Here is a 25,540-nt window from a genome sequence, read left to right on the forward strand (position 1 = left end):
CCTACGATCCAGCAATTACACTACTAGGTATTTACCCAATGGATACAAAAATACTGATTCAAAGGGACACATGCACCCTGATGTTCATAGCAGCATTATCAATAATAGCCCAGGTGTCCGTTGACTGATGAATGGATAAAGAAGATACATTAAAACAAACAAACACAAACAAATACAAATAAATAAATAAATAGAAATATTACTCAGCCATAAAAAAGAACGAAATTTTGCCCTTGTTATAGGCATTAAAGACAGGAGAAAAAAGAAATATTTTTTTAGAAAGATATAATTGTTCCTGGGGTGCCTGAGTGGCTCAGTTGGTTAAGCGTTTGACTTCAGCTCAGGTCACAATCTCATGGTTTGTGAGTTCAAGCCCCACATCGGGCTCTGTGCTTACAGCTCGGAGCCTGGAGCCTATTTTGGATTCTGTGTCTCTGTCTTTCTCTCTGACACTCCCCCACACCCCCTTTCTCTCTCTCTCAAAAATAAATAAACATTAAAAAATATATATGTAAATATATACTATATATCTATATGTAAGTATACATACATATATGTATATGTATATACACATATATATGTATAATTGTTCCCTTATGTGAAACAAAGTTCTTTAATCATTTACTTGTGGCTTTATTCTCACTATGCTGATTTTGGGGATTCTACTGATACCATTTACTCAAACTAATACTGATTTTCTAACTAAAATTTAAGATTGTATGAAAAGTCAGACTGAATTTTTGTGACAGTTCACTGCTACATATAGGTTTGTAAGACAATAGGGAATTGAAAAGGTAGGAGAATGAGCCAAATGCATATTTCTGTTTAGAATTCAAATACTGATGTGAAGTCATATATTTTATATTTCATTGCATAGACATTGAAAACTGGTCTGACAATGGTCGGGAAAGTAGTGACTCAGCTGACAGGCACGCTGCCTTCAGGTGTGACAGAAGATGACGTTGCCCTCCATAGTAATTCAAGGCGGAGTCCTCTGGTTCCAGGCATTATCACAGTAATTGACACTGAAACCGTTGGAGAGGGCCAGGTAAGAACTTCCAATGCAAGTAATGTAAAAATAATACCTGTGGGGTGTCTGGGTGGCTTAGTCAGTTAAGTGTCTGACTCTTGGTTTTGGCTAAGGTCATGATCTCATGGTTTTGTGAGTTTGAACCCTGCTTTGGGCTCTGTGCTAACAGTGCAGAGCCTACCTGAGGTTCTGTTTCCCTCTGTCTCTGTCCTTCCCCCACTTGCCCTGTCTTGTCTCTCTCTAAATAAATAAATCAACTTTAAAAAAATAATAAAGATGACACTTGATATAACCTAAATTGGAAGATTAATAATTGATCTTTAAGGCAGAGGCTTGCTGATAGAAGCAATCAATAGGACCTTCCATATTTTGGAGGGAATTAAATAAATTATTGATTAATTATGATAGTTACAAGTGACAATACTGTAAATAATATCAAGTTTTATTACAGACATTTATAAATGTGAGAAATACATAAAGTCTCAAAGTATATGTTAAGATACATACATGGTAATGCTTATCTACATACATATGTTGTAATCCTGTATCTTCAGATAATGCAGAAACATTTAGATTATAAAAATCTAATTATTACAAAAAACATGGAAAAATAAATTACATAGTGTAAATCTGGCTGGTAAGAAACCAGTTGGGTTTTGTTTTCTTCCCCCATGTATTCATAAAATCTTTTTCTTTTGTATCATAGTCTTGAATTTTAAAATACATCTCTGGGGGGGACTGGGTGTCTCAGTTGGTTAAGTGTCTGACTCTTGATTTAGGCTAAGGTAATGATCTCATGGTTCGGGTGTTCGAGCCCCACGTCGGGCTCTGGGCTGGTGGCGTGGAGCCTACTTGGGATTCTCTCTCTTTCCCTCTGTCTCTGCCCCTCCCCTGCTCGTGTTCTCACTTTCTCAAAATAAATAAACATTAAAAAATACATTTTGAACGGAAGGTAATTTTAAAATTCTAATAGTTTGTGATCATTGCTACAAAAAAAAATCCAATCTAAAATTGATTACTAGAATAGGATAGGAGTAGATCAACATTTATGAAATAGAAATTATTTTAATTTTATATAGAATATATATTTAATTCTTTTTTCAGAATATAATGTCTGGGAGCTATGTGAGTCTTTAAAGTATTAAACCTAAATACTGCATTTTTTTTTTTAAGGAAATATGTTTTCAGTTTAAATGGTGATTCGATACCTGATAAAAGATTAGCTTTGACTCAATACTCATGTACTAGTTCCTACAGTAAGATCAATTCGCATTTCTAAAAAACATAAACTACTGCAATTAAAAGCCAAAAAAAATTTGAAGTTCTAGATTACTGAATTTAGCTATTGTATTTTATTTGAAATCTGAATAATAATCAATCTCCACCTCCCCCATGTTAACTTTATGGTTCACCAAACATGTTAGAGTGCAGGCCTGTATTCTTGTTTAAAACTCTTTTTAATGAAGTGCTAGCAAACTTTTCAGTTGACTTGTAATGAATTTTTTTTAAGTTGTGTTAATTAGCTCAAGTTGATAGATACAGACAGATGTTAATTTTCTTTCTTAATTGGAATTAAATATTTAAACCCTAGTGTTTAATGAGTGTTAAAGTAAAAAATATTTTCTTATGTCCTTTGATTCTTAATCAATTTACCTCCAAGGCCACACACATTTTACTGAGTAGTAACAATCCTCCTGAACATTGTCTAGTTTGGTGAGCATAAGTCTGTTAAACATCTAACGTTTGTTGACAGATGGATTGTGGTCATTTAAAAGTAGAAAATGTTATCTCATGATTTTTGATGAAATAGAGGTATAACTCAATTTATTTTATTATATTTAAGTGTAGAAACATGTAAAAAGAAAAATTTTACATAATTATATAATTCTAATTAATGGCATATTAAATAGTGGCCTTATGTTTCCAAATATGCCCCCCCCCCATTCTTTATTAACTTTTTATAACTTTAAAGTGCAATTCTCAGATTTGACATATGGAAATGAACTGTAGATTGTGGAGTTGCAAAAGTTCACTTTTCTTTGGTAAATGAATTATTAACACTTGAAACAAGTAAAGTTGTTTATTAGGAAATAAGAATTATAGAAATGTTAACTTTAAAAGTTAAAAGAAGTTAAAAAGTGTTACTCAACCTGAAAAATATTATCTTTTCTATTATTTGTTGAGCTCATAATCTCTTTTCATTCCCACTTATAACATTCTGAATTTTTATTTGATTTAAAAATTGTTTTTATAAGGGAGGAAATAAATTGATATTCAGTAAATGGTAAGTTACTATGTGCATTTTGAAAGAATTATAACTATTTTTTAAAGCAACAAGATTTCCTGACTATAATACTATCCTCCTTTTTTTTTTTTTTTATTACTGTGAATCTGTTTTTTGTTAAGAAGACATTTTTGTCTCTGATACATAGTTCAGTTGGAGTACAGAGCTGTTTTTAGGTTATGCTGGATTGTATTAAAAAGACTTCATGGGTTATTGTCCTAGATTTATCACCTCTAGCCCTTTCCGACTGATGTTTGACCTTAGCTGTAATGTTTTTCCTTTTCCATCTAAAGCTGACATTATGTCCACTTTTTCTGTTTAAATCCATTGAGCCTTTAATAAAGACATTTTCATGTTTACAGTGGCAATGTATAAAATTTGATTCACCATCTTTCTAATGCTAAATTGATTGATTTGATTTTATGTTGACGGGATCATTGCGTGGTAACTGCATTAAGGAAGAGTGGATTTGATTGACTTTGTGTCCATTTTTTAATCTGTGTTACTTGTTTTATTTAAAAGCATTTTGTGGCTAAGATAAGCTAAGTGATATAATTTGCCTTTACACATTTATATAATTGAAGTTAGCAGTGTGGCAAAGTCCCTAATCAAAGGAAAATGCTCCAGAATGATGACTTAAACTTGAGCTATTTCTTTCTCTGGGTACAAGTGTTATTCATAATAATTTACTGGTTCCTGAAGTGTTTTATCTATCTTTTTGTTCACACGGCAAAAGCTTATCCACCTTGTATCAATTAAAGTACTTTGATTAATTTTAATATAGTCAAGTTATTATTAATGTATACTTAAGAAGTTCAGCCTGTTTAATTAAATGGGTACATATCTTAGGATAATTGTATTGGGATGTATTTTATATTATTAATTTGATGTTTTAGGCGAAGTGATAAGGCAATGGAGAAAATCCTTCCAAAAGTATCTGGTTGTTATGTTTGTGAAACTCATAAAGAGAAGCTTCAAAAAGTCTTATGTAATGGTATCAGGCTTTACTGTGCACCAAGATTAATGTGCCTTTTTACTAGACGCCTTCTGTATTGGTACCATCAAATAGAGTACTCAGTACTAATTGTATTGGAGACGGAGATATAAGATTATAGTGTATGAAAGGAAAGGGAATCTTGTAAGATTGAGTTAAAATAGAAAAGTAGACAAAACACAAATATTTCACAGAAAAAAATAAAACATACAGATTGTCTCTGACTTAAAATGTCTTGAGTTAATGATTTTTCAACTTTATGATGATATGAAAGTGATAGGAATTCAGTAGAAACCATACTTGGAATTTTGAATTTTGAACTTTCCCTAGCCCAGTGATATGTGGTATAATACTCTCTTGTGATTCTGGATAGCAACAACCAACTGCAGCTCTGAGTCAGCCTCGTGATCGTGAGGGTAAACAACTGATACACTTACACCTGTTCTGTACTCAGATAGCCATTGTGTTTCTCGCTTTTGGCATAGTATTCAATAAGTTATATGAGATGTCCAGCATTTTGATATAAAATAGGCTTTGTGTTAGATGATTTTGTCCAACTGTAGTCTAATGTGAGTGTTCTGAGCATGTTTAAGGTAGGGTAAGCTAAGGATGATGTTTGGTAGGTTAGGTGTATTAAATGCATTTTTGACTTAAGATGTGTTCAACTCACGATGGATTTATTGCGATGTAACCTCTTTGTAAGTTGAGGAAGATCTGTATATAAAATGCTGTATAATCTATATCCATGACTTCACTTGTTATAAGAGAAAGACAAATTTACACTGAGATACCATTTGTCGCCTGTGAGAATGAGGGAAATTCAAAAGCAGTGTATTCTACGTTTTAACTTCTAATTTTGAAATAATTGTAGAGTCACATTAAGTTGCAGAAATGTATTCATGTGATCTTTACCCAGATTCCTCCAACTTCCCTTGAATAGCGACATCTTACATAGCTGTAAGAAAATATTAAAACCAATATCAAGTTGACAAATATCAATACTGTTCATATGCTATAGACCTAGGATGCCTGGCTGGCTCAGTCAGTGGGGCGTGCAGTTCTTGAACTCAGAACTGTTAGTTCAAGCCCCGTGTTGGGTGTGGAGATTACTTAAAAATAAAATCTGTAAAAAAATATGGCACAGACTTTACTCAGCTCTCACTATTTGTTTTACCTGAATTTATTTGTGTGTTCCTGGGTGTATATAGTTCTATAACTTTTATTCCCTGTATAGATTCACATAATCAACAACACCATTAAGATATAAGACTATTCAACACATACATTTTTTTGTATTCAGACTTATCCTTCAACCTACCCCTTCCTTTTCTCCTGAAAACTATTATATGTTCTCTATCTCTATAATTTTGTGATTTATAGAGTGGATATAAGAGAAATCATATAGTATATTACATTTTAAAGTTAACTTTTAGACTAAATATGATATCCTTGAAGTTCATTTGTTGTGTGTAATTAAGTCTTTATTATCTCTCTGTTGTATTCCTGTGAGTAGCTGTGTCTATTTGTGCAACCGTTCACTCACTGGAAGACATTTGAGTTGTTTCTAGCATTTTGCTGTTATTAATAAAGCTGCTATGAACATCTAGGTAAAGGTTTTTGTGTGATTTCTGTAGAGTTTTCAGGTCTCTATATTAAATGCCACAGAGTATGATTGATAAATTTTATAAGTGCATATTTAGTTTTGTCAGAAACTGCCCAACTGTTTTTGCAGAGGGGCTGAACTGGTTTACATTCCTTCCAGTAATGTATGATAGGTGGCAGTTTTCTCATCAGAATCCATGGATGATGAAAGCAGTGTTAGAACATCTTTAAAATAGTGAAATAAATGAATTGTTAAACCTGAATTCCACATCTAATGAAAATACCTTTCAGGAATGAAGGGAATATAAAGACATTCTTATAAAAGGAAAGCTAAATTAATCACTAGCAGATCTATTTATTTATTTATCTATTTTTTAATGCTTATTTATTTTTGAGAGGGAGAGGGTGGGAGAGAGAAAGAGCGAGTGAGCGAGAGAGCACATAAGTAGGGAGGGGCAGAGAGGAGACTCAGAATCTGAAACAGGCTTCAGGCTCTGAGCTGTCAGGACAGAACCTGACATGGGGCTTGAACTCGTGAACCATGAGATCATGATGTGAGCCGAAGTTGGACGCTTAACTGTCTGAGCCACTCAGGCACTCCTATTTTTTTTAATTTTTATTTGTTTGAGAGAGAGAGAGAGAGAGAGCACATGTACAGGAGCAGGTCAGGGGCAGAGAGAGGGGGAGAGAGAGAATCCCAAGCAAGCTTTGCACTTTCAGTGTAGAGCCTGACGTGGGGCTTAATCTTGGGAACTGTGAGATCATGACCTGAGCTGAAACCAAGAGTTAGATGCTTAACCGGCTAAGCCACCCATGCACCCTGCAGATCTACTCTTAAAGAATGTCTAAGGGAAGTTTTCTAAAGAAATTATAACAGAAGAAGGCTTGTAACTTCAGAAATAGAGAACAGTGGAAGAGGTAAAAATAGAAGCGTATATAATATATCGATTTTCGTAAGTTAAATTTGGTTGAAGCAAAAATGATAACATCTCATGTTATGATCAACATATTTATGAGAAATATTTGTGGGGAAGTAAATTGAGTTTCATAAAAATGTTACAATTTTGTACTACATATCACTGTATCTGAAAAGTTTAAAGACAACCCACTAAAGGGGAGAAAATATTTGGAAATTATATTTTTTATAATGGACTGCTATCCAGAATATAGAAAGAACTACAACTAAATAAAGAGATAGATAATCTAATTTTAAATTGAACAAAGATATGAATAAACATTTTTCTGAAAAAGATTTACCAATGGCCAATAAAAACAAATGAGAACCCTCATACACTGCTGGTGGGAATGTAAAATTGTGCAAATGCTTTGGAAAAGAGTTACCAAATGACTTAGCAATTTATCTTCTAGGAATACTCAAAAGAAATGAAAATATATATTCACATAATTGTATGTTCATAGCAGCGTTATTTGCAAGAGCCAAAAACTAGGAGCAACTCCAGTGTACCTCAACTGATTAGTAGATGGATAAATCAAATGTGATATGCACTTACAATGTAATATTCTTCAGCAATAAAAAGAAATGAAGCACTGTTTCATGTTATAATGTGGGTGAGTCTTGAAAATATTATACTTTGTGAAAGAAGCCAGTCTCAAAAGAGTGTATGTTGCATGATTCCATTTATATGAAATGTCTAGAATAAGCAAAGCAATAGAAAGAGAAAATAGATTATAGTTTCCCAGGGCTGGGAGTTTGGAAGGAATGGAGAAATGTGGGGTGACTGTTAATAATTATGGGTTTTCCTTTGGTGATGAAAATGTTCTGAATTTGGTTGTGGTGATGGTTCTACAATTGTGTGAATATACCATATATATCCCAAAACAAACCTTTAGTAAATATTTAACAAGTGTAGTTTAACACACTTTCCCAGATACTACTACTATAAGACTTCGTTTTCTTGTTCTTCTCACTTAATACTTTGAAAGTCAATCAAACAACTAAAAAGAGAATAACTTATAATGCATGTTCCCCCCACCCCCATTGTGATAAAATATGCATAACATAAACATTGACATGTAACCATTTTTTAAGTTTACAATTCAGTGCATAAGTGTATTTACAATGTTGTGCCATCACAATGGCACATCACAATATCCATGGTTATCACAATAACCATCACTGTTATCTATTTCTAGAACTTTTTCATCATCTGGATTCATTAAATAGTAAACAGTAACTCCCCAAACCCCTGTCCCCACAGTCCCTGGTGACCATCATTCTGATTTCTGCTTCTAGTAGATTGCCCATAATTACAAAAGATGTACAATACAAAGTGTTGGAAAGGTTGTAGAAAAATTGGAAACCTCATGCTTTACTGATGGAAATATAAAATGATGTAGCTATTTTGGAAAACAATTTGTTAGTTTCTTTAAAAGTTCACCATATGTTTGCCATATGACTGACCAGATTCACTTCTAGGTATCTCCCCAAGAGAAATAAAAACATATTCACAAAAATACGTGCACATAGATATTCATAGCTGCCTATGCATTGTAACAATTGACTAGAAATAATCCAAATTGCCAAGAACTGGTGGGTGAACCCACATGTTGTGGTATTTTCATACAGTGGATAACAGTTTAGCAATGTAAAGAAATGAATGATACCTGAAACAACATGGCTGACCTATAAAAATTATATAAGTGAAAGAAAGTAGAAGGCAAATTGCATGATTCTATTTATATGAAACATTTTCAAAATTTTTAGAAAAGGCAAAAGAGATAAAATATACATAGGGATTGCCTGGGGCTTAGGGTTGGAAATCTACTGTAAAGTTAATATGAAGACATTTTGGGGATGGTGGAAGAAATCTAAATGGAGAATGTGGTGATGGTTACACAATTGTATGGATTTACTAAGCATTATCCACTTATGTATTTAAAATGGGTGATTTGAATGTATAAATTTACTGATGATTGGGGATGACTATCAGTTATGCTGAAGAGGTACATAAGTAGATCCTGTCTCCAGAAAATGAATACATTACTAGAAAGAATTTTCAGAAATAACTATCTGGGGACTCCAGAAATTGGCCAAAACTAAGAATGAAATGATAAGTGTGTAAAGACTTTAGAGCTTGGATAATAGTTGTAGGAGAAAATGGCCTTTTTGCATGAGGCTGCTCTCATTCACATCTGCCTGGAGCTTGGTGAGTGTGATTAGTTTAACCAGTGCAGAGTGGGCCATGTAAACAAGCCTTTTCCCTTCTAGACAGGGGATTTACTTGATTTGGAGTAGTATGTTAAAACCCAAGCCCAACAGTATTTTCACTTGGTGGATGATGAGTAAGGGAAAATGTGTAGCTCCACTGGCCTGAGATCGCAATTCAGATGGGGGCCAATTTGAAGAACAGGAGAAAAAAATGCTGGTGAAGTATAAGCAGAGCCTCAGAGACCTTTGGGAGAACATCAAGTGTACCAACATATGTGTAACTGGGATCTCAGAAAGAGAGGTGAGAAAGGGGCAGAAAAACATTTGAAGAAATGAAGTGTATAAATACTTACCTTTCTCTTCCCTTAATTTCTTTAAAAGGTAGTTTAAAACGATTGTTTTAGGGAATAACTATAATGTTTCTCAGCTGATAATATATATGACAACAGTAGCACAAAGGAATGGGGAGGGAGTGCAGCTATATTGGAGCAAGGAGCTATAATTTTTGCAATTAACTGACAATCTTGTAATCTGTATAGCACCTTGTTACCTATACAGCATCCACTAAGAAATTAACCTCCCAAAATTAACAGAGGAATTAAAATAGTAATATTAAAAATAACACAAAAGAAGAGGATCAGAGGTACAACACCTGAGACAAAGTAAATAGCAAAATGGCAAACCTAAGTCCAATTATGTGTATAATTATATTAACTGTAAATGGACTCAAGTTAAAAGACATTGATTATCAGACCAGAATCATTCAGATTCAAAGACATAATTGGCTGAAGTAAAAGGATTGAGGAAACGTACCACATAAACAGTAACCATAATAGGACTGGAATGGCTATATTAATATCAGACAGAAATACTTTGTCAGGAAATATTGCCAGAGAAAAAGATATTTCATAATAATAAGAGGGCCGATGTAATAGGTAGATAAAGCAACTATTAATGTGTAAACAGCTACAGCATTTCCCAACAAACATTAGGCAAAATCTGACAGATTGAAAGGAGAAATTATAGCTAACTAACATTTACAGCATGAGATTTTAAATACTGTGCTCTCAATAATTGATAGGAAAAACTAGACAAAATTTGTGAGGATTTAGAACACTACCAACCAGCACGGTGTAACACCTCCAAACCCGTAGAATTTGCATTCTTTTTCTTTAAATGTTTTTAAAAGTTTATTTATTTATTTTGAGAGAGCAAGAAAGCAAAACAGCGAGAAAGAGAGAGAGAGAGAGACACTTAACTGACCAAGCAGGCTCTGCGCTGTCAGAGCCCTGACATGGGGCTCGAACCCATGAACCGGGCGACCCCAGCCAAAATCAAAAGTTAGACACTTAACTGACTAGAATTTGCATTATTTTCAAGAACATCTGGAATGTTTTCCAAGATAGACCTTATGGTTGGGCAAAAAAATATATAAATAGCTTTAAAAGTATTAAAATTATGAGAAGTATGTTTCCTGAGAACTATGGAAATCAATAACAGAATGGGACGCCCCAGTGGCTCCATCAGTTGAGTGTCCAGCTCTTGATTTCAGCTCAGGTCATAATCTCATGGTAGGTGAGATCAAGCCCCACACATCGGACTCTGTGCTGGCTAATGGGGACTCTCTCTCTTCCTCTCTCTCTGCCCCTCCTGCGCTTACCTACTGTGCTCTCTCCCCCTCAAAAATAAATAAACTTAATTTTGTCAAATGCTTTTTCTGCATCGATTGACAGGATCCTCTTTTCTTTTACTAATGTGATGTATCACATTGATTGATTTGTGAAGGTTGAACCAGCCCTGCATCCCAGGAATGAACCCCACTTGATCATGGAGAATAATTCTTTTTATATGCTGCTGAATTCTATTTGCTAGTATCTTATTGAGAATTTTTGCATCCATATTCATCAGGGATATTGGCCTGTAGTTCTCTTTTTTTGCTGGGTCTCTGTCTGGTTTAGGAATCAAAGTAATGTGGCTTCATAGAATGAGTCTGGAAGTTTTCCTTCCCTTTCTATTTTTGGAACAGCTTGAGAAGGATAGGTATTATCTCTGCTTTAAATGTCTGGTAGAATTCCCCAGGGAAGCCATCTGGCCCTGGACTCTTATTTGTTCGGAGATTTAAAAAAAAAAAAATTTTTTTAACGTTTATTTATTTTTGAGACAGACAGAGCGTGAACAGGGGAGGGGCAGAGAGAGAGGGAGACACAGAATCTGAAATAGGCTCCAAGCTCTGAGCTGTCAGCACAGAGCCTGACGTGGGGCTCGAACTCACAGACCGTGAGATCATGACCTGAGCCGAAGTCGGACGCTTAACCGACTGAGCCACCCAGGCGCCCCTGTTCGGAGATTTTTGATAACTGATTCAATTTCTTTACTGGTTATGGGTCTGTTCAAGTTTTCTCTTTCTTCCTGTTTGAGGTTTGGAAGTGTGTGGGTGCTTAGGAATTTGTCCATTTCTTCTAGGTTGTCCAGTTTGTTGACATATAATTTTTCATAATATTCCCTGATAATTGCTTGTATCTCTGAGGGATTGGTTGTAATAATTCCATTTTCATTCATGATTTTATCTATTTGGGTCATCTCCCTTTTCTTTTTGAGAAGCCTGGCTAGAGGTTTATCAATTTTGTTTATTTTTTCAAAAAACCAACTCTTGGTTTCGTTGATCTGCTCTATAGTTGTTTTTTTTTTTTTTGATTCTATATTGTTTATTTCTGCTCTGATCTTTATTATTTCTCTTCTTCTGCTGGGTTTGGGGTGTCTTTGCTGTTCTGCTTCTATTTCCTTTAGGTGTGCCGTTAGATTTTGTATTTGGGATTTTTCTTGTTTCTTGAGATGGGCCTGGATTGCAATGTATTTTCCTCTCAGGACTGCCTTCGCTGCATCCCAAAGCGTTTGGATTGTTGTATGTTCATCTTCCTTTGTTTCCATATATTTTAAAATTTCTTCTCTAATTGTCTGGTTGACCCATTCATTCTTTAGTAGGGTGTTCTTTAACCTCCATGCTTTTGGAGGTTTTCCAGACTTTTTCCTGTGGTTGATTTCAAGTTTCATAGCATTGTGGTCTGAAAGTGTGCATGGTATGATATCAATTCTTTTATACTTATGAAGGGCTATTTTGTGACCCAGTATGTGATCTATCTTGGAGAATGTTCCATGTGCATTCAAGAAGAAAGTATATTCTGTTGCTTTGGGATGCAGAGTTCTGAATATATCTGTCAAGTTCATCTGATCCAATGTATCATTCAGGGCACTTGTTTCTTTATTGATCCTGTGTCTAGATGATCTGATCTACCCATTGTTGTAAGTGGAGTATTAAAGTCCCCCGCAATTACCACATTCTTATCAATAAGGGTACTTATGTTTGTGATTAATTTTTTTATATATTTGGGGGCTCCCATATTTGGCACATAGGCGTTTATAATTGTTAGCTCTTCCTGATGGATAGACCCTGTAGTTACTGTATAATTCCCTTCTTCATCTCTTGTTACAGCCTTTAATTTAGAGTCTAGTTTGTCTGATATAAGTGTGGCTACTCCAGCTTTCTTTTGACTTCAGTAACATGATAGATAGTTCTCCATCCCCTCACTTTCAATCTGAAGATGTCCTCAGATCTAAAATGAGTCTCTTGTAGACAGCAAATAGATGGGTCTTGTTTTTTTATCCATTCTGATACCCTGTGTCTTTTGGTTGGCGCATTTAGTCCATTTACATTTGGTGTTATTATGGAAAGATATGTGTTTAGAGCCACTGTGATGTCTGTAGATTTCATGCTGGTAGTGATGTCTGGTGCTTTGTGGTCCTTGCAACATTTCACTCACAGAATCCCCCTTAGGATCTCCTGTAGGGCTGGGTTAGTGCTGATGACGTACTTTCTTAATAAAAACCCTTGATGAAGTCGGGATAGAAGGAGCATACTTAAACATCATAAAAGCCATTTATGAAAAGCCCACAGCTAATATCATCCTCAATGGGGAAAAACTGAGAGCTTTCCCCCTGAGATCAGGAACACGACAGGGAAGTCCACTCTCACCGCTGTTGTTTAACACAGTGTTGGAAGTGCTAGCATCAGCAATCAGACAACAAAAGGAAATCAAAGGCATCAAAATTGGCAAAGATGAAGTCAAGCTTTCACTTTTTGCAGATGACATCATACTATACATGGAAAACCTGACAGACTCCACCAAAAGTCTGCTAGAACTGATACATGAATTAAGCAAAGTCGCAAGGTACAAAATCAATGTACAGACATCGGACAAAGGGCTAGTACAAAATCTATAAAGAGCTCACCAAACTCCACACCCAAAAAACAAATAATCCAGTGGAGAAATGGGCAGAAAACATGAATAGACACTTCTCTAAGGAAGACATCCAGATGGCCACAAGGCACATGAAAACATGCTCAACGTTGCTCCTCATCAGGGAAATACAAGTCAAAACCACACTCAGATATCACCTCACGCCAGTCAGAGTGGCTAAAATGAACAAATCAGATTATAGATGCTGGCGAGGTTGTGGAGAAACGGGAACCTTCTTGCACTGTTGGTGGGAATGCAAACTGGTGCAGCTGCTCTGGAAAATAGTGTGGAGGTTCCTCAAAGAATTAAAAATAGATCTACCCTATGGCCCCGCAATAGCACTGCTAGGAATTTACCCAAGGGATATAGGAGTGCTGATGCATAGGGGCACTTGTACCCCAATGTTTATGGCAGCACTCTCAACAATAGCCAAATTATGGAAAGAGCCTAAATGTCCATCAACTGACAAATGGATAAAGAAATTGTGGTTTATATATACAATGGAATACTACGTGGCAATGAGAAAGAATGAAATATGGCCCTTTGTAGCAACGTGGATGCAACTGGAGAGTGTGATGCTAAGTGAAATAAGCCATACAGAGAAAGACAGATACCATATGGTTTCACTCTTATGTGGATCCTGAGAAACTTAACAGAAACCCATGGGGGAGGGGAAGGAAAAAAAAAAAGAGGTTAAAGTGGAAGAGAGCCAAAGCATAAGAGACTCTTAAAACCTGAGAACAAACTGAGGGTTGATGGGGGGTGGGAGGGAGGGGAGGGTGGGTGATGGGTATTGAGGAGGGCACCTGTTGGGATGAGTGCTGCGTATTGTATAGAAACCAATTTGACAATAAATTTCATATTTAAAATAAATAAATAAACTTAAAAAATAACAATGAAATTATGGAAATCTCCAAATATTTGGAAATAAAACACACCTATCAATAGCTCATGGGTGGGAGAAGGAATCCCAAGGATATTAGAAAATATTTGGAATGGAATAAAAATAAAAAGTGAGCATATCAGAATTTATGAAGTGCAGCTATTCTTTTACAGAGAGGGAAATTTATAGCTTTAAATGCTTATAGTAGGAAGGAAAAACAGTCTGAAACTAATAATCTTCACTTTCCCCATTTTCTAATCTGAAAAACAAGAGCAAATTATAACCAAACAACAAATGAAGTAAATACTAAATATATGAACATAAGTCAACAAAATAGTAAATAGTGAAATATTGGGGAAAATCCAAAATTGGTTCTTTGAAAAGATAAAAAAAAATTGATCCTCAAAAAGTTAAAAATGAAATTATCATATGATCAGCAATCTGATTTCTAGGTTTGTATGCATAAGAATTCAAAGCAGGATCTGGAAGCACTATTTACACACCCTCGTTCATTGCAGCATATTCACAGTAGCGAGGATATGGAAGCAATCCATATATCTATCACTAGGTGAATGGATAAAGAAAAATCTGGTATATACATACTATAATATTATGCAGCCTTGAAATAGAAGGAAATATTGTGACATATTACAACACTGACAAACCTTGAGGACATTTTGGTAAGGGAAGTAAAGCCATCACAAAAGTGTAAAAACTATATTCTTCCAGTTATTTTGACTCTCTAAAATAGTCAAAATCATAAAAACAGAAAGTGGAAAAGTGGTTATCAATGGCTGGGGGGAGGGAAGAAGAAGAATCAGAGTTTAGTGGGTAGAGTTTCAGTGTTGCGAGATGGAAAAGTCCTAGAAATTTGTTACACAACAATGTGAGTATACTTAATGAACCGAACATTTAAAAATTGTTAAGATGGTAATAAAGATCTATGCACAAAAAATTTGATATATCAGTAGCTTTACTGAATTGTAGGTTTGAGTCAGCAATAGGCAAGAAAATTAAAGCATTAGGATAGTAAAGGATGACAAAGCAGACATTTCTATATAATGGATTGCTGTAATGGTTACAGTACTATATAAAATCATTGAATTGTAAACATGAAATAGGTGACTTTTATGGTATGTAAAGTATACCTTTGTAAAGTTTTTCATACTAAAAGAAAAATTAACTTTGCCCGTTTAGGATTAGTTCCTGATTTACTTCAAATTAAATTATTTATGTCTGAATATCATGATCCAGTAATGATCTAGTTGTAAGCAAACATTTTCCAGTAGGTCATAACATAATAAGAATTGTATGTTCCTGTCTTTGGATGAAGCTCTACAAAGCTGATTTTATGCTTTTTGTTTTTTTTCTGAACCTCTACTTCAAGAAATTTTTGTCTCTGTCATCTACAGTAAAGCCCATCAACTGTTTTTAGAGTTTATATGATTGATCTTCTGGAGTATATTGTATCTTTTCCTCATTCCTAAAGTGGCATTCTCACCTTACAGTGACAATAATCTTCCAGTATAGTGGAAGCAATCATGCATACTTTTGGTCAGGGATATTGTAGTGTAGCTGTGTATATCTTCACGCTCAGTAATTGGTGAGTAAAGTTTAATTTCCATTTTCCTTCTTTCTTTCTGTGAAGGTGCTTGTGAGCGAGGATTCTGACAGTGATGGTATCGTGGCCCACTTTCCTGCTCATGAGAAACCAGTGTGCTGTATGGCATTTAATACAAGTGGTATGTCCTTTTTCTTTCCATTTATGTCATGGGATTTCAACAAGTTTTTTTTTTTTTTTTTTTGGAAATGGAAAATATGAAATATGGAATCTGACTTTTCATAATGTGTCAATGTGTATCAGAAAAGTAAGTAGACTTCAGTAAGTGGTTCTTGAGTGAGTGAATTTAAAATAAAAATTTAGGGGGGGGGGGGGGCCTAGGTGGCTCAGTCAGTTAAACATCCAAATTTGGCCCAGGTCATGATCTTGCAGTTCATGAGTTTGAGACCTGCATCAGGCTCTGTGCTGACAGCTCAGAGCCTGAAGCCCTCTTTGAGTTCTGTGTCTCCCTCTCTCTCTTTCCCTTCCCTGCTCACACTCTGTCTCTCAAAAATAAATAAACATTTTGGGGCGCCTGGATGGCGCAGTTGGTTAAGCGTCCGACTTCAGCCAGGTCACGATCTCGCGGCCCGTGAGTTCGAGCCCCGCGTCAGGCTCTGGGCTGATGGCTCGGAGCCTGGGGCCTGTTTCCGATTCTGTGTCTCCCTCTCTCTCTGCCCCTCCCCCGTTCATGCTCTGTCTCTCTCTGTCCCAAAAATAAATAAAAAACGTTGAAAAAAAAAATTAAAAAAAAAAAAATAAAGAAAAAAAAAATAAATAAATAAACATTTAAAAAAATAAATAAAAATTTAGAAACCCACCAAGCATTAGTTTTGCTCTCAGTAAAGAGGTAATTGAATATCAGCAGTAGGTAAACTGTGCTATTGAGGTGCATTAATTTCTGTATTATAATTAAGCCAGGAACTTCAGTATTCCGGACTACATATTAATGAATGTAAGTGGCACTTTCCTTGTAATTTAAAATTTCTTTTTCACTTTCACATACAAGCGTATTATAAAGTATTTGCTTGTATTTTTCCCTGTGTTTTGGTAGTGGTTTTGTTTTTCTATTTATTCTTAAAGCATTTGATTAGGAGAGATGTTATAGTAATGTGGAACGTCCTACTACTTTTCATTTTTTTCTTCAAACTTTTTGTTATATAAAGTTTCATACATAAAAATAGATTTAAAAGATAGTATAGTAATGACCCATGTATCACTACCTTGATTAAATAGGTGTTCACATTTCTGTGCATAATAAATAAATATACATATGTATAGGTATGTGTATACTTACGTATATGTACTTGTATACCCATGTATGTATAATAGATGTACATAAATATATGTATTTTGTTGAATCATTTGAATGTAAGTTACGCATGTAATGACAACTTACCCACTACAAATTAATCATGATTTCCTAAGAATAATGACCTTTTCCCATATAGCCAGATATTATATTGTAGTTTTGAAAGTTAACACATTATGTTATCTAATATCCAAGCCATAATTTAAAGTTTCCAATTATCTCAAAAATGTATCCTGCAAAATATATAATATGATACTATGTTGATCACATGGCTATGTTAGTAGACCCTCAAAATATCTACATATTGGAGATAGGTTTTTCTTATGGAGATTAGCAAGTAATCTGCAGAGCATTATTTTGGCTTCATTTCTTTTTATCTATTTATTTTTTATTTTAGAGAGGGCAAGAGAACGTGAGTGGGGGAGAGGGGCAGAGAGAGAGAGAGAGAGAGAGAGAGAGAGAGAGAGAATCTCAAGCAGACTCCATGCTCAGCATAGAGCCCAACGAGGGGCTCGATCCCATGACCCTGGGATCATGACCTGAGCTGAAATCAAGGGTCAGACACTCAACTGGCTGAAGTCACTTGGCTTCATTTCTGAAACAACTTTTTACTTAATAGTTGTATTATGTTGAAGCCTGGAGAATGGTGGTTTTTCTAATAATACCATGTTTTCTGCAAGATTAACTACTGTTCTATAAAAAAAAGTTTTCTCTCATCAACCAGGAATGCACCATAGTTCTCTTGTATGTGAAAGGCAGGATAAATACTTAATTCTTTCCCTTTACTTACCAATTTTCATTTTTAGGAGTTGGTTTAATACTTACAGTGGTGTAATTCCATTCCAGTGTAGTCATTTTTAAAATACTTTGTTTTTAAGTAAAAGATAAAATTGCTCTTTTGCTTTGGGAGCTGAAATAGTCTTCATAAACTTACAGTTGTTTTAGATCTTATCCCTTTGGTTGATGGATCTGAAGAGATTGTCATTTTTATCTTATTCTGCAGAAATTATCCTATCAGTTAAAATTGATGGAAAGACCCATCTTTTTTTCCCTTTTCATCTTTTCAAATAAAGAATGATGGTAAGAGGATAATATAGAGCATTTTGAATAATCTTCCTTCTAATATCTTAATTAGTCATTTTTGATAGAGAGGAAGATTTTTGTAGCGGTTGTTGATCAGTAGGATTGATTTAATTAATAAAGACAAAGATTTATGGAAACGCTTTGAATGTTATGGGAATTAAGTTAAATTTGAAGAAACAATCTGGAAGTTATGTCACTTACAGCACTCTACTTGGAGTAACCAGTATGACTCATTTTGATGGTCCATCTGTTATGTCAAATCTCCTTTGTATTAATGTATATTTCATATCTCCATAGTCAGAATGCTTTAGACGTTGGAAGCTGTACTTTTTCCATCCTGTGGCTTTCCATTGTAACAAGAACATACCACTTACCTTAAAGAATATTATAGTTATCTGTATCATTGTCTAGCAATTAATTCTAGAAAACCACAGTTTACTATGATTTCATAATTTTGACATACATTTTTCATTTGATTTTATTTGAACTCCCAAGTTTGTGTTTTTATGGTAAGATTAAAAATTTTTATATTTATACCTTCTTTTTTGTGTTCCTAGAGCACTATTTGTATAACGCTATGATATAATTTATCTTGAAGTAATCATTTATTTAAATACTTGTCTTTCTACCTAACCTCTGAGTTCCAGTTTACATTATTAGGGTTCACTCTTGGTGTTGTACATTCTGTCAATTTTGGCAAATATGTAATAACATATATCCACCATTATACAGAGTAAGTAGGTTCGCTGCCCTAGAAATCCCCTTTGCTCTACCAGTTCATCCCTACCTTCCTCAACCCCTGGCAACCAGTTATCTTTTTTACTGTTTCCATAGTTTGTTTTATTTTCCAGAATGTCACGTAGTTGGAATCTTACTGTATATAGTCATTTCAGATTGACTTCCTTCAATTACTAATAAGCATTTAAAGCTCCTCCATGTCTTTTCATGCCTTGATTACTCATTTCTTTTTAGTGCTGAATAACATTCCATTGTGTGGACATACCATAGTTTATTTGCCATTTGTGTATCTTCTTTGATGAGGTGCTTGTTCAGATCTTTTTTCCATTTTTTGATTGGGTTGTTCATTTTTAAATTGTTGACTTTTAAGAGTTCTTTGTATATTTTGGATAGCAGTCTTGTATTAGGTGTTTTGTAAATATTTTTTCCAAGTCTGTGGCTTGTCTTCTTATTCTCTTGAAAGTATTTTTGAAAATCAGAATTATTTAATTTTAATGAAGTCTGAGTTATCAATTATTTCTTGTCTAGATCATTCCTTTGGTGTGTATGTAACATTTTAAAATACACAAATTGATGTTCTGTTGTATTCTTAATTCAGTTTCACATTGGATGTTGTAATCTCTTGGAGGGAAGATCTTTATATGAGAACTATTTTATGAGTTTTAGGATCTCTTTCATTTTTTTCTTGAATCTCAAATGAAGCTTCTTAACCTCAGTCTAAGATCTGGAAGGTTTATGGATAGAATTCAGAGAGTATGTGAACTTAGGAAAAAAATTACATCTTTATTTTCTCTAATCTCTGATGAAAAATTTCCTTCACTTATGAAAATGTAAAATAAAATAGTGAAATATTAGCTGTACTCCTGAGTTTATGAACAAATAAAAATAATAGATGTTTTCACATCATTTCTATCTTATTCACATAATTCTCCCAGTATTGCTTATGGTTCAAAATTATAGTAGATACTGTATTTTAATAGATAACAAAAAAAAAAACTAAAAAAAAAAAGACATACACTGTATGTCAATTTTTAAAATCTTATGTATTTTACTTTGTCTTAAAAATATATTATTCTGAGAAAGATGTTCCTAGGCTTTACCATATTGCTTAAAAGGTTCATGGCACTAGAATGTTTAGGATCCTGTTAATCAAAAAGGTTTATGCTCCCTAGAGACTCCATTCACATTGCCTGGCTCAGTCTTTGTGATTAAGTTAACAAGGGACAGTCCTTACTCATGGCATCTACTGGTGTGATAGGGACTTAAAGCAAGGAAGGAAAATCCTTTGTGGAGTAAGGACAGAATGCTAGGAGATGAATATTTACTTGGTTTCGACTATTGGGGAAAGTTCTTCAAAAGAAGTCAATTCTAAATTGGAACTTAAAAGATGATTAGTTAGGAAATAATGATTCTGTGTCTGGTATATAAATAAATATTAGTTGAATGAATGAGGCAAGAAAAATATGGCATATTTGGCATAGATTGTGAAGCAGGGTCTATACAGTGGACTCATCCATTTATTATGTGGCAGATACATTTTTCAGTGTGTCATCATTTCTGCAGCATTTTATAAATGCTTTGTACATGTTTAAATATTTGAATTAAATGGAGGATTCATAACTCAGCAACCACTCACAAAATTGGTTTGCAAAATCTTTCATAGAAGATAGTGGAGATTTCATGCAACTGCTTGCAATTCATCTTAGTTATTTACTGTTCAGCTCTGAGTGTCTTTGCTATTCAGAGTATGACTGTTATTGCTTGAGTATAAGCAAGTGTATCTATAAAAGATTCAATTCTCAGTGATTTGAAAGCCTTGACTTTTTTTTTTTTAAGCTGGTCACTATCTGAATTTTTACTTATAGAATGATATTGGGTTTAGCTGTGGCTGCTATTACCCAGCTCCTATGTGACATTTTATTTTACTTGTCTAGTTTCTGTATTATATTGCTTGTTTTATCCTAACCTTCTCAAATTGAGAATGCATATGAAATGTTTGAAGCAAGAGGCTGCATTGCCCTTTGTAAATGCACGGATTCCTTAGTAATTGTTATTTTTCGCCTGTAGTTATTTACGTTATAGTTTAAAAAAATATTTTTGGGAGAGCAAATGATGTATTTTCTATTGATCTTTAAATCCTCCTATGTTATAAAATGATATATTTTCTGCTCTCTGGTTGAAAAAGTTTTATTAGTTTCTGAACTTTTATTAATTGGTATTTTTTAGAAAGGTGTGTAATTTAAATGGGCATTAAAACAGTACTTATAATTTTTTACTTAAATTGATCTTTTCAAAATACAACTTGTAGATCCTCTAGTAACACCTTCCAGTTTTTCTTTAACATGTATCCATACATATTTCTAAATTTATTTATATCAATAAGTTTTAACTGTTTTGCTCCTCCAATAATTCTCTTATTTAGTTAAAGGCTTTTTCATGGGGTATGTAGTGTGGCCAATAATAACAGTAGTGCTTGTTAGAATACTTTTTACAAGTTTAGGGAAGTTCATTAAAAAATAAGCAGAACAAAACATAGCAATGTTTATTGTGTGTTTTTGTTTTTAAACCTGATCATTCTGTAACCACTTTACCTGAACATATCCCTGTTATGCTTAACAATATAAATAAATTTCTTAGTCTTTTTTTTTTTAGAGAGGCATATTTTCCAATGACAGAATTATTAAGATGTCCTAGACATACATCAGGATTCAAGGAGAAAACCAGACCTGTTGTCCACCTTCTGAGAAATTTTAAAAACAATGTAAAATGTACATGATGAAATAACAGTCCGAAGTGAATTAAGGAGAAAATGTAGGTTGTTTGGGTGGTATGCAGTTCGGTTTTGTATGGGACCTATTCAGCAAAGAAATTAAGGGATGCCATTAAATAGCGTTGTGAAACTTTTAGTTCAGCAGCTGCATTCAGTTTGTTTTTCAATTTACCCTTCCCATTCTTGTTTATTAGCTGTGACTCTGAGTCCTGAATTAAAACAAATATTTTAATGGCAACATTTATGATATGGTTTGAAGTGCCAGAGAGGCCTCCGGTGCTTAGATCTGGGTAGGTTCAATATGGGTGGTGTAAATTTGTTGGTTTCAGTGATTTAGATACACAATGAGTAACATTTTCTCAGGAGCTTTTTTTTAAATTAATAAACTCCAGTTTTGGGGGGCAGTTTCAAGTTCACAGCACAATTGGAAAGTACAGAAAACTCTCTTATAATCCGGCCCCCACTCCAAACCTCCTACACTATTGACATTCCACACCACAGTGGTAAATTTGTTACAGTTGATGAACATATATTGACCCAATCATTATCAACCAAAGTCTGTAGTTTACACGAGGGTTCACTCTTGGTGTTCACATATTCTCTGTGTTTTGACAAATTAATATTGACATATATCTACCTTTATAGTATAATACAGGATAGTTCCATTGCCTAAATGTTTTTCATCATGTTTGGGATGTTATTATTTCTTTAAACATCCTTTCTACCTTTTTTCCCCTCTTTTCTCCTTCTAGGACTCCTGCTACTCACAGATTAATCTTGGTGGTGTCAAATAGGTCTCTGGGGCTCTATTCATTTTTCTTCTTCTTTTTTTCCCCAAACTCGATAATCTCAGTTGATTTCTTCTTTCAGGTTCAAAACCACGATTTAAGCCCCTCTATTGAATTTTTTATTTTAGTTATTGTACTTTTGAACTCTGGAATTTCTATTTGTTTCCTTTTTTTATAATATTATCTCTTTATTGATATCCTTTGCTTGGTGAGACATTGTTCTCATACTTTCCTTTAATCCTTTTAACATGCTTTCTCTGCATCCGTGCTGGCATTTGGTATTATTGCCACTTTAATTTTATAAATACTAGATGGGGACCTCTGTAAGAGAGGTCATTTGGAAATCTTTTTTCCCAGTCAGAAGTTTGTATTTTTATCTTTTTAACAGAGTCTTTTGCAGAGCAAAATTGTTTACTTTTTGTCAAATCCAATAAAAAATATATCAGTTGTGTTTTTGTGTTCCTGCCTAAGAAGTGTGCACCAGTCTGGGGCCTGAAGATCTTTCTCCTATGTGATTTTCTGATAGTTTTCTAGTTTTACATTTTGTATTTAAATTTATTTTTATTATTTTTTTTGTTTTTATTATTCTTTTAATGTTTATTTTATTTTTGAGAGAGAGAGAGAAGGAGGAGCAGAGAGAGAGGGAGACAGAGGATCTGAAGTGGGCTCCGTGCTGACAGCAGAGAGCCTGATGCAGGGCTCGAGCTCACAAACCAAGAGATTATGACCTGAGCTGAAGTCGGATGTTCAACTGACTGAGCCACCCAGGCACCCCTACATTTTATATTTAAATTTATGATCCAAATTCATTGTTATTTTTTGTATAATGTATCAGATTAGGTCATGGTTATTATTTTTTGGCTTATGGATATCCAGTTGATACTTTATTATTTTTTCAAAATTCCATTCTTTCTCTGATGAGTTTCTTTTGTACTTTTTCATTAAAGTAACATACTTCTGTTGGCTATTTCTGGATTCTCTGATGAAGATGACTTTTTAGCTGTTTTCTGTATGGGAATATCTGTATTTTGCCCATAATTTTCAGGCATGTTTCAACTAGATAGTTTTTGACAGTTACTCATTAATTTTTCAGCAGCGGTTAACACTCTTACTTTGTTCACAGCTTTTAGTATTGTTACTCTTGATCCTCTTGATTAGTTGGGTACAGAGTTGAATTTTTGGGGGGCAGCATTCTAATCTGTAGCATCAGCTCACTGAAAATTTTCGAAAAGGTTGCCGTGTTCTCCTTGCCTTCACATATTGTGGGTTCCTCTTCCTCCGGCTGTTGTTCTTCCTGATGTAAGAGCTACTATTTTTATTTATGTTTTTTTGTATTGAACTTTGAGATAGATTTTTTAAAACTCTGGGGTTTTTCTGTTTTGTTTATTGGTTTTGTTTTTGTTATAGGGTTAAAACAGCAGTCTCTTTTGATTTTACAAATTCAACCCAAAATCCTCTTTGCTGGTCATATGAGTGGGTAAAATGTTCTCAGGGACCCTAAATTTAGGCAGTAACCTGTGTACATCTATTAGCTTGGGCTGCTGTAACCAAATCCCATAGATGTAGTAGCTTAAACAACAAAACCTTTTTTTCTCACAGTTACGAATGCTAGAAGTCTGAGATGAAACTTCCAGCTGATTTGGTTTCTAGTGAGGTCTTTCTTCCTGACTAACAGTCACCTTCTCAATGTGTCTTCACGTGTCCTTTCTTTGGTGCAAGGAAGTGGGGACAGAGAAAAAGAGCTAGTTCTGTGGTGTGTGTGTGTGTGTGTGTGTGTGTCTGTGTCTTTTAAATTGAAGTATCATCGGGGCGCCTGGGTGGCTTGGTCGGTTAAGCGTCCGACTTCAGCTCAGGTCATGATCTCTCGGTCCGTGAGTTCGAGCCCCGCGTCGGGCTCTGTGCTGACAGCTCAGAGCCTGGAGCCTGCTTCCGATTCTGTGTCTCCCTCTCTCTCTGACCCTCCCCCATTCACTCTCTGTCTCCAAAATAATAAATAAACGTTAAAAAAAAAAAATTAAAAAAAAAAAAATTGAAGTATCATCAACATACAATGTTATATTAGTTGCAGGTGTATAACATCTTGATTTGACAATTCTATACATTACTTGGTGCTCACTATAATAAATGCAGTCACTATCTGTCACCACACAATGTTATTACAATAATATTGGCTATATTCCCTAAGCTGTACTTTTCATCTCCCTGACTTATTTATTTTATAACTAGAAGTTTGTACCTCTTAACTTTTATCCATTTTTCCCATCCCCCTTACCTCCCCTCTGGCAACCGTCAGTTTGTTCTCTATATTTAAGAGTCTGGGTTTTTTTTGTTTGTTTTTGTTTATTTGTTCATTTGTTTTACTTTGTAGATTCTACATTTAAGTGAGATCATATGCTTTTATCCTTCTCTGTCTTATTTCACTTAGCATAATACCTTCTAGGTCCATCCATGTTATTGCAAATGGCAAAATCTCATTCTCTTTTATGGCTGAATAATATTCCTTATTTTATATGTAAATATATATAACATCTTTATCCATTCATCTATCAGTGGACATTTGGGTGGCTTCCATATCTTGGCTATTATAAATAATGCTACAGTAAACATAGGGGTGCATATATCTTTTTGAATTAGTATTTTTGTTTTCTTTGGGTAAATACCCAGTAGTGGAATTACTAGATCATATGGTTGTTTTAATATTAATTTTTTTTAGGAACTTCCATATTGTTTTTCATAGCTGTTACACCAATTTACCTTTCCCTCCAATAGCGTACAAGGGTTTGTGGTGTCTCTTCTTATAAGGACACTAATCATACCAGATCAGGGTCTCAGCCAATGACCTAATTGAAACTTAATTACTTCCTTAGAGACCCCATCTTCAAATATAGCCTGGGTTTTTAGAGTTTCAATATATGAATGTGAGGGCTGCACAGATATTTAATTCATAATAGTACATATATAGAATCATTTGGTTACTCTTAGTTTTTAAAAG

At 34.4% G+C, this 25,540-nt stretch overlaps 1 protein-coding gene across 12 annotated transcripts in view; it reads left to right on the top strand.

The window, feature by feature from the left end:
• Positions 1-25,540, top strand: part of BCAS3 (BCAS3 microtubule associated cell migration factor) — a 608,014-nt gene that overhangs the window by 183,542 nt on the left and 398,932 nt on the right. For all 12 annotated transcript variants that reach the window (XM_042915733.1, XM_042915732.1, XM_042915730.1 and 9 more), the window contains 2 exons: positions 878-1,048; positions 15,906-15,999. In XM_042915733.1, the coding sequence (XP_042771667.1) occupies positions 878-1,048; positions 15,906-15,999 (265 nt within the window). The remainder of the gene's footprint in view (positions 1-877; positions 1,049-15,905; positions 16,000-25,540) is intronic.

The sequence above is a fragment of the Panthera leo genome, chromosome E1 (genome assembly GCF_018350215.1).
Source record: "Panthera leo isolate Ple1 chromosome E1, P.leo_Ple1_pat1.1, whole genome shotgun sequence".
NCBI lineage: Eukaryota > Metazoa > Chordata > Mammalia > Carnivora > Felidae > Panthera > Panthera leo.